General features: G+C 37.9%; 1 protein-coding gene across 2 annotated transcripts in view; it reads right to left on the bottom strand.

Moving 5' to 3' along the window:
- Nucleotides 1-13689, bottom strand: part of ZFP91 (ZFP91 zinc finger protein, atypical E3 ubiquitin ligase) — a 34682-nt gene extending 20993 nt beyond the window's left edge. The window contains exons 1-2 of one of the 2 annotated variants that reach the window (XM_019718895.3): nt 13201-13689; nt 8341-8369 (exon numbers count right to left, since the gene is read on the bottom strand). In XM_019718895.3, the coding sequence (XP_019574454.2) occupies nt 8341-8369; nt 13201-13556 (385 nt within the window). In that variant the 5' untranslated portion in view covers nt 13557-13689. The remainder of the gene's footprint in view (nt 1-8340; nt 8370-13200) is intronic. The other variant, XM_019718897.3, reaches the window with a different exon arrangement.
- Between the last annotated feature and the right edge of the window lie 2770 nt (nt 13690-16459).

Below are 16459 nucleotides of genomic sequence, written 5' to 3'. Positions count from 1 at the left end.
TTAAATTTTATTTTTCTTTCTTGTTTTAGTTATTTCCTTCACTGTTTACTACATCTGTTTTTATTTCCAGCAGACACTAGCGACTGGTGTATTGAGAGAAAGGAAGTAAAGGATAAAATTATGGTATTAATGAGCATTTATGAAATTTCTAGATAAAAATCAGAATCACAAGCTAGTTGCATTTATTTCCAAAGTATAGATGTTAGGTGAATAAACTGTCTCTTAAAAACATTAAGACGGCTTAGACATAGGTTTGAGAAAGTGAAAAGATGCTTTTTCTTTGAAACTGCAGCTCTGAAAATTAGTGTTCATTAACTTCATTAAGTTTATAGCTAACAATTAGCCCAAAATTGAACATTTCAGCTTGAATAAATATGGCTGGACTCTGACGGTTGAGTAACTGCTAGCTAGGTGATACTATGAAGGAAGAGTGCATGGAAATGAGATGGGAAATGAAAGTAAGAAGACCAATGTGACTGGAGCAGAGCATGACAGAAACTGTCATCACTTATAATGTTGCTGAGGAGAAAGGAAAAATTCTAATAAAGAAGAAAGCCACAGAAAGCCAGGGAAGAGTTTAAATAGAAAGGCATGATCAGATTTGCAGTTTTAACGTTCACTCTGGTTGCAGGTGAGAGAATGGCCTAGGTGGGGTAAGAGGAGATTCAAGGAGACAAGCTAAAAGTCTTCTGCTAACAGGTAAGTCTATTCCAACAGACTAGGCAACAAATAATAGCCCAATAAAGAATAACAGCATTGGAGATGGAAAGAATTGGAAATAGGTGAAATACTTAGGAGACCGACAGACAGGACTAATAAAATGACTTAATTTTATTAGAGAGGTATCATACATTTAATTAGTTTCTAGATTTATGTCCTGAACAATTAGATGGATAGTAGGAGCATTCACAGAAAAAGGATCAGGTGTTTTTTTTGTTGTTTGGAGGACACAGTAGAGAGAATATGTATTCCATTTTGGACATATGTATTAAGTTTGAGATGTCTGCTGAATAAAACAACTGTGCACACAGACCTTCCAATCAGCATTTTAGTAGTTTACTCTAAAAGTCAAAAAAAGTTAGGGAACACCCGAAACTTGAGGAAAATCTCTAAAAAGAGAGCCTAAATAAACAAATGGGAAAAACAACTTGAAAGAAATAGGTAATTCAGGGAACAGAAAAAAAAGTATGTGTGTGCATGTGTGTAAAAATGAGAAGCAAGTACATCATTAGATAAAGAACAGTATACTGTTTAACAAAATACACTCAAAAAAGATCTTGGAAATTTAAAAAATATAGCAAAAATTAAAACCTTGAAGGTGTGAAGTCAGGCTGAGAAAATTTGAGAAAGTAGAACAAAAATAGAAAGAGTTAAGAATAGAAAGGGTTAAAGAATAATGGGATAAAAGATAAAACTAAAGGCTAAAAAAACAAAAGTGATAAAGTTAACAATGAAATAAGAACATAAAATCTGTCACAAATTAAGGATATACTGTAATGGTTAACGGTATGTCACCTTAGCTAGGCTATGCTGCCCAGCTGTTTGGTCCAATACCAGTCTACATGTTGCTGTGAATATATTTCTTAGATGTCATTAACATTTACATCAGTACACTTTGAGTAAATGACCCTCCATAATGTGGGTGGGCCTAAGAGCAAAGAAAGGGTTCAGGGAAAAGGAATGCGGCCTCACGAATGCAACATAAAACCCTGAGTTTCCAGTACTGCGGATTTTAGACTCAAGACAGCAACACCATCTCTTACCTGAATTTCCAATCTGCTGGTTTGCCCTGTGGATTCTGAACTTGACAGCATCATGTGAGCTAATTCCTTAAAATAAATCTCTCTAGGTACATATCCCATTGCTTCTGTTTCTCTGAAGTACCCTGAGTAATACAAACTCTGGTACTGAAAGTGATTCCAGAGAAAGAGAATCTTAAGGATGAGTTTTCTTTCTGTTTGTTTGCTTTTTAGTATTAGTTTTCTGAACTGGTTCTGTGGTTTCTGAAATTGGTTCTCTAATCTGATTAGATTTAATGGCACTAATGACTCTATTTCCAGTAAAAAGTGACCACTAAAAGTCCATGGCATGATGTGGCAACAGAAATAGGCAAAATATCACCAATGGATAGATACTCCTAATCAAATCCTTGTAAGAGTACCAGTTTCTGGTGATCATGTATTTGATACCTTAGAACATTTCAAAATAACAAGGATGGGATTGGCTGGTTGCTCCTAAATTGCACTGGATAAAGTGGGGAAATATAAGGACATGCTCAAGGATTCCAATTCTCAGCTCAAGCACCACATAAATAACCTGAAAGTTTTTATGCCTGCCCTGAAAGAAATCCTTGTCCCCTGTAGCTGTAGGGCTGAGACTTCTGAACACTAAACCCCGAGTCTCACACCAAGGCCAACCTGGCTGTAGGCATTGCTGAATGCCTACTCTGCTAGAGCAGAGACCAACAGAGTCCCTGATAATGGCACCATTCCCCAGGGTGATCGGTCAGCTACCTGGTGGCAGGTTCACTGCGTTGGACCACTTCCATCATGCAAGTGACAGTGTTTTTTTCTTATTGGAAGAGACACCCTGGATATGGATTTGCCTCCTCTGCACACAATGCTTCTGCCCAAACCACCATCCATGGACTTGTAGAATACCTTATTCAGTCATGGTAGCCCACACAGCATGGCTTCTGGTCAAGGAACTCACTTCACAGCACATGAAATGCAGCATTGGGCCCATGCTCATGGAATTCACTAGTCTTCCATGTTCCCCACCATCCTGAAGCAGCTGGCTTCACAGAACAGTGGAATGGCAATAACAAACATTGGTGAGCTTTTGAAGAAACAGAATCCATCATCTACTAACAGTGGAAACTTAAGTGTCACAGCCACCATGGAATACCGTTTTGTTAGTTTCTTAAAGATAAATGGATGTCAGACGCAGGCACGTTCAAGGTGGCTGTGGATAAATCAAATGGCATATTTCCATACAAAGGAATAAAAATATCGAAGTATGCTACATAGATGAACCTCAAAAATATGCTAAAAGAAACAAAACAAAAAACACAGACTGTATGTACAATTCCATTTATAAAATGTTCAGAAAAGGCAAATCTATATACAGAACTGTATGCTTGAAATAGGTGAATTTTATGGTATAAAAATTTTGCCTCAATAAAGTTGTAATAAAACATGCATCACAGCACTAGTCATAAAGGCCTATAACTAAAAGCTACCCAAATGCCCATCAACAATAAAATGGATAAATTGTAATATATTCCCACAGTGGAACAATAGACAGCAATGAAAATAAACAATCTGCAACAAACACAAAGAAATATCACATAAATGGTGAGGAAAAAAAACTAATTTGTGCTATTCCAAGTCAAAAAGATGTTTACACTTGGGGATAGTCGATTCATGTTCTGTTTCTTGAGCTGGGTGAAGGTTCTATGGACTGGGCTCACCTTGTGAACACTTATGGAGCGGTACATTTATGATAAGTGCATTTTGTATATTTTTATATTGAGAGTTTCTATTTTAAAAATCACCTGTAATCCCAGAAAAAATACTGAAGCATCAAATGTTCTTCAATGAGGTATGGTTAAAAAAAATTATGGAATACACACATATTAGTAGCCATGCTTGGATGCCCACCAAGTATCTACTCACCTCTTCCTCTTTCTTTAAAGAATAGATCCCACCCTTAGAAACATGGTGGGATTCCTGATTAGTGTAAGCTAATGGTTTTCAAGGTGTAGTATGTATACTCCAAAGAGTCTCCAAGATCTTTAAAAGGCCAAAACTCTCCACAAAGAAACCTGCTGGGATTTTTATTTAGATTACACTGCATTCACAGATCAATATGGGGAGAAATGACGTTTTTTTTTTAATTAAAAATCTTTTTTTACTTAAGTATAGGTGGTAAACAATCTTACAGTCGTTATATTAGTTTCAGGTGTACAATATAGTGATTTGACATATTTATACCTTATAACATGATCACCCCATTAATTCAAGTAATCATCTCTACCATGTAAATTTATTACAATATTATTGACTACCTTCCCCTTCCCCTTTTTATCCATCCTTCCATCCCCTCCCCTCTGGTAACCATCCTTTCGGTCTCTGTTTCTGAGTCTTTCCACATAAAAGACAATATGATATTTGTCTTTCTCTGCCTGGCTTATTTCACTTAGAATAATACCCTCTAGATCCATCCATGTTATCGCAAATGGCAAGATTTCATTCTTTTATTGCTGCGTAATATTCTACTGTATATAGATCACATCTTTACCCATTCATCTATCGATGGACACCTAGGTTGCTTCCTCATCTTGACTATTGTAAATAATACTGCAATGAACACAGGGGTGCTTATCTTTTTGAATTAGTGTTTTTGTTTGCCTTGGATAAATATCCAGAAATGACACTGCTGGGTCATATGGTATATCTATTTTTATTTGGAGTAATCTCCATACTTTTTTCCCACAGGGGCTGCACCAATTTGCAGTCCTACCAGCGTTCCCTTTTCTCCACATCTTTGACAACACGTGATATTTGTGAACTTTTTGATAGACTATGTGAGGTAGTACCTCACTGTGGTTTTGATTTGCATTTCCCTGATTAGTGATGTTGAGCATCTTTTCATGTCTGTTGGCTATCTGTACATCTTTTTTGGAGAAAGGTCTTTTCATGTTCTCTGCCCATTTTTCAATTGTATTGTTTTTATGTTCCTGAGTTATATGAGTTTTTTATATATGTTGGATATCAACCCCTTATTGGATATATCATTTGCGAATATATTCTCCCATTCAGTAGGTTGTCTTTTTGTTTTGCTGAAGATTTCCTTTGCTGTGTGGAAGCTTTTTAGTTTGATGAAATCCCATTTGTTTATTTTTGCTTTTGTTTCCCTTGCTCGAGGGCATGTTATCCAAAAAGATATTACTCAGACTAATGTCAATTTACTTATGTTTTCTTCTAGGAGTTTTACGGATTAAAGCCTTACATTTAAGGCTTTAACTCATTTTGAATTTGTTTTTGTGTATGGTGTAAGAAAGTGGTCCAGTTTCTTTTCTTTTTTTATTTTGCACGTATCTACTCAGTTTTCCCAATACCACTTAACAATATTGAGTTTTCAAACCCATAAGCAAAGTGCATGGCTATTGATTTAGGTCTTTAATTTCACTTAGCAATGTCTTATACTTTTCAATGTATAAGTCTTTCACATATTTGTCAGATTCATCCCTTAGTAGTACAGATTTTTTGATACTATTTAGTGGTTATTATTTAATTTTATAATTTCAATTTTTTTGTGTCAGAAATACAACTGATTTTTATGGTGATCTTGTATCACATGGGTTGGGGCTTCAAGAAGACTTGCAGCTTTTGCCTTCAGCCTTTGGAACACTGCCCTGGGACCATCATGACATGAAAATATCTGGATTAAAAGACCAATGAGGAAAGGAAACAACTCAACTGGAAAAGTTTTCATGTTTTAAATTTTTTTCTCTTTGCTTCTTCTGTGCGGAATGGTCTTCATCCAGGTATCTATCTGCACTGCATATTCTGGTCTGAACTCAAATGTCACCTTCTCAAGGAGGTCATCCCTTGCCATCGTATAGCAACTTAGCCTCCCCACCCCAACTTCATCAAATGTTGCATTACATTGCTTTAATTTCTTCATTGCACTTATTTGATTACTAACACAACCCAGTACCTAGAATGGTGCTGGACACATAGTAGATGCTCAATAACTATTTGCTGAATGAATAAACTCTATTTTTTGCAGGCAACATTCCATTTGTTTTCTACATATATCCATCAGGGTTAAATAAACGCAGCAGGAACAGGGACTATTACTATTATGTTTCTTTACTATTATTGCAGTTTGAAAATGAACTTTGCAATTTGATAATTTAAAAACAGCAAGTTACTTTCTTTGTGTGTGCAATAGCATTTGTTTGATCCAATATATCAAAGGTTCTTATCTTCAACCTAAGGCAAGCATATAATTTCAAGCTGTTTGGAGTAAAGAAGACTAAAAACAATCCTGACAACATCTTTTCAATAATAGAACAGAGAGATAGTCTTACCTCTAGAAAATATCACTACCTATTCAAAGTTTTGAAAAAAACCTCAATGAATGTGGTTACTTCAGTTAAAATTCAGCAGACTGAACATAAAAACTATTCTGGAATAACAAAATATCTCTGAGACGTTAACTGACAAGAAAAAGAGAGGAACTGAAGTGAATTTTAAATATTAAACAGCGAAGGAAAAAGTGACTACTACATCCTCTATTTACTGATCTAGTTGTATAAATGTATGTGAGATACGGTTTTTATGTACTGTTCATAGAGCTGAAAGCTACAGTAATAGGTAAATTAATGAAGAGATGGAGATGGGAATTGGAGAATATCTATTACTTCAAAATTTTACAAACTTTCATTGAGTGCTCACTGGATGCCAGATATTGGAATTATTTGCAATAAAAGAAGATAACTTGAATTCAAACCCTGAACTCTAGAGCATTTAATTGGTGGATTACAGAGAGATTGATTTCAAGACTGAATTACCCACAATGCAGTTTTAACCTCTCTACAGCCATACTACTGTTTAAGAAGTAGTTGCCAACTTCTGGTTTAAAACATCTACACAAAGAGCAATTAATTTCTCCCAACAGGGGTTCAAAATGTCAACCACATCTGCAAGTTCTCCTCAAGGCCATCCAAAATAATCTTTAGACATACTCTTTAGACACACAAAGTAATTTTAGCACTGATAAAGGCAGGCTGGGATTTTTGTTTTTTTTTTTTGTTTTAATAAGAACTGCTCTGGTACTTGATTGTCACCTGTCTCAACATTTCCCCCACACATCATAAAATTTCCAAAATGATGTCTGAATAAGGAACACAAACCCTTCCATTCTTGGCAGACACACCCTATTTTCCAAGCAAAAACACCAACAAAACCAAGAACTTGTTAGACAAAACAGTCACGCAAAACTTCCTACACAAAAATTTGCTTAGTACAAAATATTTCTGCTTGGTATAGTATGAAATACTAGCCTCAGATTCTAAAATTTAGAGGGGAAAAAAACAAACCGGAACACTGGTATCTAATTATTTACAGAACAGCCACCACTTCAAATCACTGGTTCCTAATCATACTTCTAAACAACATAAAACATAAGTTTTAAACTTGCCTTATACATATTCTCAAAGCATTCTTTGTGTGTATGTGTGTGGGGGGAGAGAGAGAGAGAGAGGGAGAAAGGGAAATGGAGAGAGGAAGAGAGGGGGAAAAGGGGAGAGGGGGAGAGAGGAAAAAGGGAGAGGTGGAGAGAATATGAATAAATGAATAAATTAACCAGTTACCCCTTAGTTATTAACTAGATTCCTGTCAAGACTGGGCCAAGATCAGACACAATAAATGAAATATGCTTAAAAGTATATTTGTTCCAGTTTTAAGAAGGATGCTATATATTTAAACTCAGAATCAAGGAACACAGCCAATAACTAGAAAAAATAATGAAATGAATGAGCAACTGGCCCAACATGATAGTGTCAATTTTAATAACCCAATCTGCAAAGCTAGAATTAAGTCTTTTTTAAAAAATGTTTAAAAAGAAATAGTGAACAGTAGCTTCCCTTCATAATTCAGATAAACAGAAGACAACATACAATACACATATATGGTTTGCTAAAACCTGAAAGAGAAATAACCTAACGACCCCATTTTTCACCAGGCTAAAATCTTAGAACACTTTTCTTTCCACATTCTTCAAAATGCATTTATAATTTGAGTCTCTACCAGCATCAAGATTTTGTCTACACTTGATATATTGTGTATCATTCTTTGTTAATGAAAATAAATAGCTTTAAAAATTGCAATAAGCTGACATCAAATAATTTGCTTTCCATTAGGTTTCTAAATGATGCCAAAATGTTCCACTTGCCCAAAGCTGCTGTTATCTAAATAGGATCTATCTACTCCAATAATTCTTTACTAATTAAAAATCATTTTTAAATGGGAACAATTTGAATTATCAAGCTGAAGTTCATTCTATTTTCTATCAGATTATAAAATAATCAGTGTAGGAGGAGGAAGGATGTTAGAAGAGGGTAAAAGGGGTCAAACATATGGTGACAGAAGGAAAACTGACTCTGGGGGGGTGAACACATAATGCAATATACAGATGATGTATTATAGAATTGTACACTTGAAATCTATGCAGTTTTGTTGACCACTGTCACCCCAATACATTTTAATAAATAATAATAATGATCAGTGAGTGTAATGTACGTGAGATATAGGAATAACCAAGTCTTACCTTTGTCAGTTGTTACTTTTTCTACACATCTGAAAAAAATGAGAATCAAGTATTAAATGAACAATCTCGCACTTTCTTACAATACAAATATTTATCTCTTTCAGGCTCATTCATAGTGATGCAGAAAGCATTTAATGCAATGTTTTCCAATAGAATCTTCTGCAATGATGGAAATATTCTGAAGCTGCACTGTCCAATATGGTAGATGCACGTGGCTACTAAGTACTTGAAATTGCTAATATAATTGAGGAACTGAATTTTTTATTCTGATTAATGTAAACTTAAATAGCAATATGTAGCTATCATATCTCACAGCATACAGCTATAGTATCATTCAAAACAGTTGTTTCTAACTGTAAAAATATATTAAGAACAAGAAAATATTACTAATTTTGTTATACTAAGTGGTTATATAAGAAAATGTCCTTACTTTACACAAATGAAGTAACTAGAACTGAAATGAAATAATGTTTGAGATTTACTCTTAAAATACTTCTTGACAAAAGAAAAAGAAGGCTAAAAGGGATAGAGGTAGCAAGAATGGCAAAATCTCAGTAATTGTTAAATCTACCTGCTAAACAATAGGGTTTCATTATATTATTTTATCTATTTTATATTTGAAAATTTTCATACTAAAAATGTAACGAACCTAAAGAAAACTCTAATATTATCATTTGTGAAACCCAAAGTCAAAATCTATTTCAAAAAAGGCAACAAGATTAGACCTCAGAAATAAATGTCATTTGCACTTTACAAGTAAGACAGCCACAATAAAGAGTTTAATGTGTTATAAAGTACTAACTTAATTTGTTTTTAATTTGGGAAATTTCTATCATATGTAACTGTTGAGTACAGTATGATGAATCCCCCTTTATGCCCATTACCCAATCACATAAACACCCCTTAGATCTTTACCATAAAGATGTCATACAGGATCTCTGAGCAGTACAGTTTTCTGACAATAAATTTAATACAAATGACGACTCTTATTTTACAAAAGAATATCCAAGCAAATACAGAAGCCACAGCATAACACAAATTCTGTTCTCTTTAGAAAAAATAGCTTCCATTTTTTCATTTCAAATTTAAAAAATATGGAGTTATATTTTTATTGTAACTTTATTTTAAATTATATCACCAATGGCCTAATTAGCAATTAATAAAAGATAACTGCTAATCATCTTAATTCTAAATAAAAAGTACAGAAATAACTGCTAAAAACAGAATAAACTTTCTGAAAATCTTTGGAATTGTTTCAATGTTTCTACAACCCTATTGATCACCATATAAGAAAAACTCAGGATTTCGTCTTGTACAACTGAAGCCTTCTCCAAAGAGCTCTAAGTTTTTTCAATTCAGAATATTACTGCCTCTTCATTCTCACTATCCATGATCCTCACCTTTTCCTTACAAAACAACAAAGTGTCACCCAAAGGTTTATTATCATTTTATTTTTATGAAGAAAATAAACGAAAAATGGAATTTCATATACCAGAAAATAGAGCAGTATTTGTTTTCTTCATTTGTAACCCATCTGAACCTGAAGGAGTAGCTCTAAGAATAGTCAGTTTTAGTCAATATGGTTACTCAACAACTAAATTAGAAGTTTAAGAAAGTATTTAATGGGGTTTTAAATTCTGATAAACCAGGACTTATTGGTAGAATTAAAAGCCTTTTTGCATTTTAACCTAGTTTAACAATTACACTGTTCCCATATTAGTAGAAAGTATGGGTGTTTTATTTTATGAGTAACAAACAATTTGTGGAATATTTTTTTAAAAAATATAAACGACTATATAAATATCTGAATTTGAAATATAAGAATCTTAACTCTAGGATTTATTGGCTAAAAGACAGCAAATGATGAGCCTAGAGAGTACTGATACATAACTTTTCTTCAAATTTGGTTTCTTTTTCCTTACTATTAGCCTCTAAGTTTAAATTTATAATGACTAGCATTTAACTTTATGCCTTTCTCTTAAGTACATTCACTGAAAAAATTTTAATTTCCCATAACAAAGATATCCTACTGTTCTCATTAACATCTGAACATTTCAACGCAAATGGAAGTTGTTATAAGTTTAAGAAAGTTTATAAAAACTGGAACCTAATTATCATCTAACTATAAAGCGCATTTCACAAATTATAAATTATCAGTTATAGAAGAAGCAGATTTAAAGAGGTTAAGTGACTTGCCCAAGGTTACTTACTGAGTAGTAGAAACTGGGACCTGAAACTGTCTGCCGTAAGTCCAACGCTTTTTCTACTATATTATTTTGCCTTCTAATAGGAAAAGAGGTTTCAATTAATCCAAACCTCTATATTTATTGACCTTTCAAGCTACTGTACACTTTGCTGTTTCTTCAATCATGAGAAACAAATGTAGGTTAAATAGTTGATTATTGGTCATTTTTAGGGGACAGTGTTGGGATATGAAAAAAAAAATCAACTGAATGGAACAAGTAATTAACACAGAGATTAAATCTCTTCCTTTTTAAAAAATCGTCATAATGTTATTTGGAAAACAGACATGTCAAGGTCAGAAGGCACTTGACCAGGGTTCAGTAAACTGATACTCAAAACCTCCTGAAATGTCTTAAAGGATTAAATTATACTTCCTACTTAATTAGTTTTCAAATTTATTTTTATCACTCTGAAAATCTGTAAACCAGGCACACATTTGATAAACCTCTACTAATCAATGTCTCTCCCCGTTATACTGCAAGGTCCTTAAAGATGAGGTCCGTGTCTCATGTATCTTTATAAACCTAGCTCAGCACAATACCAGGCCCAGTAACTGCTCAACCAAGGTTTAGCAAGCTGAAATGCTTTAAGACTCCTCTGATTTCCAGAGCATACAGTAAATTGAAAACGTGTAACAAAAAATTACTACCATAAGACCTAGCTGGACCATCAGCTCTAATGCGTCTTTTGGAGCAAAAATTAATATGACCCGCTCTTAAATTTTAATATAAGACCGGGTATAATATAATGTAATACCAGGTCTTATATTAATTTTTGCTCCAAAAGATGCATTAGAGTTGATTGTCTGGCTAGGCCTTATTTTCGGGGAAACATGGTATGAAAATTTTAACAATCCGGTCCAAATTACCTAATCTAAAATACATAATCAAGAGATAGTTCTGAGTCTGAAGGAAGGTAAAAGAACACTAATACAGTACTACCTCGGTTTTCGAACGGTCCAGAAGACTGTTCAAGTCTGAAACGTTTGAAAACCATTTCTTTTATGATATCGGATGAAGAAAGGATACTAAGACTATATTTCTCCCCACAGTAATATTAAGGAGAAAAAAACTGAAACAATTTAACTAAGTCATCTTTATCCAAGTTCAACTGTTGTAACATTTATATTATGGAAGTAAAAAGACTCAGTAATTTTTGGCCAAGAGTTACAGAAAAAAAACAAACCATGACAGTGGGTAAAATTACTACTCTACGTATAATTATCTTGAGATCGTTCTATAAGCAAAGCTGGTGGACCGGTGGAAGGGAAATATGTCAAGGTATATTTAACTCTCAAATGGGTAGGTGAGAATGGAAGGGAACTTAAAAAATACATTAAGTTATTAACCTTCCTATGTATGGTAATAAGAAAAAACAGGACAAAAATCCAATTTGGCAGAATTTACATGAAAACACACCACTTATACCTCTATCACGTCACTAACACTCAAACCAATAGCTTTGTGTTAAGTGCTTCATATGCTGTATCTAATTCTCACAAACGGATCTTAGAGGGATTAACATTATGTCCTATAGATGAGGAAACTGGGGTACAGACTGTTTAAGAAATTTGTCCAAAGGATTTGTATCCAAATAAGCCTAATGATGTGTTTCAAATTTTAACTAATGTGTTTCAAATTTCAAATCTACTGGGTCTGATATAAGCCAAATCTTGCCACATTCTGTTGGTGGGGTTACTTTAAACTCAGATTCCCTCCACCTTCAGTTTTCCCTGCTTTTACTAATTTTTTTCACTTGACAAATGATGTTTTCAGTAACAAATTAAATGGCTAACGTGATTAATTTCTAGAATTTACAAATACGTGTGCTTCAGCGTTTTCAATATAGGGAACACTGTTTTAGTAAATAATTTTACATATTTATGTTTCTGGTTCCTCTACTATCTCTAGGAAATAAAGGAATTCCTTTCAGATTAGTCTAATTTTAAGGACGTTTCTACATAAAAATATATACAAAAACATATGCTACTAGGTATAAACAAAAAAACTAGTACCTCTCTAAACTTGTTATATGAAAAACTACACTTAACAAAATTGAGAGAGCCACGCACGTTTTTACCCTACCAGTAAGCACCAGATTTCTAAAACGAGTGAAAAGTGATGTGAAAATTTAGTGAAGTGAAAAAAAGCTACATAAAGATACTAGTACAACGGGCTCTTGAACTAATTAAAGGGAGGAAGGGACGGACACACTTCTGAAGGCTAAGACTGCGCTGTCGATTTCTTAATGGGGATGTGATGTAATACTGGAGAACTGCCGTAAGAGGGAAAGGGACAAGCTGACAAAGGGAGTGCAGGTGCCAGAGTGCGGGACAAGCGTGCGGCGCTGGGAACGGATGAGTCACTAGGGAGCAGAAGAGGTGTATCCTACAAAGAACGAGTTCACAGAGTGGGGAAGTGGCTCGACCGAGGACACGGGGAGAGGGCCAGAGAGTGATAAGACAGCTACCAGGGAAGCAGTGTCACATCTGGCGTGCGAGCCGGCAGGGGGCAGAACAGGCACGATGTCACGTGGAGTGGGCGCTACGGGAGCCGAGAGGGTGGCATGAGGACCGAGGGGGGTCTTTCCCACCGCCTGAAAGACTGCGTTACTCACAGGAGTCGCGGACTCTTCTTGCCCTGAGCTGGAGACGGGGGCTTCGCGGCCTGAGACTGCTGCCCTGGGGCGTCCGGAGGCCTGGCGCTGGGGCTGCTCCTCCGCCGGCGGGGATACTCGGCCTTCCTCCGGCGGGACACAGCGGCAGCGGCGGCGGCGGCAGCCGCCGCAGCGGCCCGGCCCCGGTCCCGACCTCCCCTCAACACGCGGCTGCTAGTGGTCCCCGCGGGCGCCCCCGCCGCCGCCTCAGGGGGCTGCTGTTGGGGCTCCTCTGGAGCCGCCTTGGCCACCGCCGCCTCTCCCCCTTCCTGGTCCTGCTGCTCCGGGGGTCTCGGCTCTTCCGTCTCCCCCGGCATCGGGGCTCGTCCGTCCCCCACCCCCTCGTCCCAGGAGGCGGAGGCGGAGGCGGAGGCGGCGGCGGCCGCGGCGCTGCTCCCCCCGCCCCCCTGCCTCCCGGAGCGTCCTCCTTACTCTCCCTCTGCGCTCCTCTCCCCCCTCCCCTCCGCCTGGCTCCGAGGGCGCCCCCCCCACCCCCTGCCACTCAAGAGCCGCTACTGCTGGCGGAGCGCGCGCGCCCCCCCGACACAGATGCGCAGCAGGCCAATCGGAGAGGAGGAATGGTTTCCTTGTCCCGCCCCCCGCAGTCTCTCACGCAACGACGTACCGGATTTTCCCTTCAACCAATCAGGAAAGGCCTCCAACGGAGCGCGCGAGGTTTCCTTCCCCGCACACCCGTTCTCACCGTTAAACGGCTGCGTCTCGCGACAATCCTAAAGTGACCTTTTTCCACCCTCCGGAGCTCCACGCGCGTTAGGGGCAGTAGGAGGGGTAGGTCTCCCGAGGAGGTTGGTGGGAAGAAAACGCACCTCTTTCCCCGCCTCGCGCGCACCCTGGAGTGGCTGCGCGCGCACCTGCCTCCCTAAGGAGCCGCTAATGACACAAGGGCTCTAGTCTTCTTCCTTAAGCCAGGGAAGTAGCCTCGGCGTTCTTCTGCCCCACCCTGATCCCACTTTCCTGTAGGTGGTCTTTCTGACCCCAGCGCAACCAAGGCTTGCAGGCAGAAAGGGGAAATTTTTTGAGCTGTCGCTTTTCCTTTAAGAAAAAAAGCCCCGTCCGCTGCCGGATGAAAGTCTCTAAAAAAATGGCGGCAGTAGAACAGAGGCGGGGTCGTGAGGGCAAGGAGGACCCGCCTCTTCGGCGCATGCGCATGGTTAACTTGGCCAAAGGCATCTTGGGAGATGAAGTCCTACTTATCCTATGCTTTAGAAAAAAAGATAGGAAACCAGAGGAAAAGAGGATGCTGGGGAGTTTCTGACTGGTGCACGGTGGGGAAAGTAGTTTAGTGTTTCCACTGGGTTTACTTTTCCATGGAGGGTGTGTTTCCGGGTTAGGGCGCGACGCCTGCGCAGACCCTTCCGCAAATGTTGAGCCCGTTGCTGATCCGGTTTTCCTGGGAAGATTTTCCCTACTTTTTTATTTGTCGTTGGCGAAGCATGTATGGAGTGGTCATGTAACAGCCCTTACCTTGGTTTTGGTTTCATGGCACCTCCTCTGGGGCTAGCATTCATGTCAGCAATATTCGTCTCGTCATCCTGTGTCTGACCTACTAACCTGTAAGCCCCTGGAGGTCAGGGACAAAATGGTTCCGTCGAGTCCTCGGGGCCCTAGCAAAATTCTCACCACATTTGACTCTTAATAAAAGTTTGCGGAAAGAATTGTGGAGTTGCGTTTTACCAGACATTGTCGAGACCACGGAGCTGGCGTTGGCTGCTTAAGTTGGCTGTGGTCCCTGGGCTGAAGGGAAGTTGTTAGTATGACCAGAGTCACCAACCCGGAGAAAACAAGGCCTCCCGCACCTTCCCTCCCTCACCTTCCCTCCCTCACGCTCCCAGCTCGGAAGCCACCGGGTTCTGCGGTTTTTAAATGTTTCTGCTGCACAGGAAGCACGGCCAGATTAGCAGCTTTGTCAGAATTTCTCTTACGTCCACTAGCGTGTGCAACTAAATCGTCCTAAAGCGTTAAACGGGAGTTTCCATTTGCTTATTTATAAGTTGGCATTTGGTGATGGCACAGTAGGCCTCTCACATTCTTTCCTTTCTTCCTTTCATCCATTATAATCAAGGAGTGATTCGCGGAACCAGTTTCTTACCCCTGGAAAATAAAGTATCCGGGGGTAAAATGCCTTAAAGCGGATGGAAACAAGATCTGGGGATCCAATTCTAAATTTCACATTAATCATTCAGTTAAACTGCAGACACAGTCCAATATTTGCAAGCCAAGTACTGAAGTGCATTTTTCCTTCCAGTATCTTGGCTAAGTTACCACTTCAGATTAGGCAAATGTTTTCTATTTTCTATTGAGTGTTTTTGCACTTTCATGGGGCTAATGGCATTTCAGTTGTAAAAACTGGCGCAGTGTGGATAGGAATTTTTTCAAACTCATGTTTGCAGTGAGCAGACTTTTGGAACAGTACTGACATCCAATGGCTGCTGAAAGTAATGCAGAGTGGGAATCTCCATTAAAGTCTTTTTTTATTTATTTATTGGGGTGACAATGGTTAGTAAAGTTACATTGGTTTCAAGTGTAGGTTTGTATAGTACATCCTTTATATATTACATTGTGTGTTCACCACCCCAAATCAGTTCTCCTTCCATCACCATATATTTGACCCCCTTTACCTTCTGGTAACCACTGAACTGTTGTCTGTGTCTATGAATTTTTGTTTCTTTGTTTGTTTGTTCCTTTGTTGCTTTCAGTTTTATGTACCAAATATGAGTGAAGTCATATGGTTCTTGATTTTTTCTGTCTGACTTATTTCGCTTAGCATAATCTCAAGATCCATCTATGTTGTGGCAAATGGCAGTATTTCATCTTATGGCAGAATAGTATTCCATTGTGTATATGTACCACATCTTCTTTATCCAATCATTTATTGAAGGACACTTTGTTTTTTTCCATGTCTCGACCACAGTAAATAATATCTGAAGAGTCACTAGGGAATAGAGAATGAGTGGATTCCTTTAGATCACCTAAAAAGAGAAAGACGATTGTGTTGTAGAGGAAAGTTCACAGGCTTTGAAGTTAAATGTGGATTTAGTAGTAGCAAAGCTACCTATTAATTCTATTTAGCAAGTTACTGTTCCTTGAATCTATTTCACCACTGGTAAAAATGGGGATATCTATTTCATGGGGCCATAATTATAGTTCATTACATACTGCCTTCCCATAGTAGGCCTTCGAAAATGTTTTATTTCATTCA

The sequence above is a fragment of the Rhinolophus sinicus genome, chromosome 14, assembly GCF_057876585.1.
Source record: "Rhinolophus sinicus isolate RSI-liver-muscle chromosome 14, RSI-T2T, whole genome shotgun sequence".
NCBI classification, from domain to species: Eukaryota; Metazoa; Chordata; class Mammalia; order Chiroptera; family Rhinolophidae; genus Rhinolophus; species Rhinolophus sinicus.
This window is presented reverse-complemented; position numbering and strand designations above follow the sequence as displayed.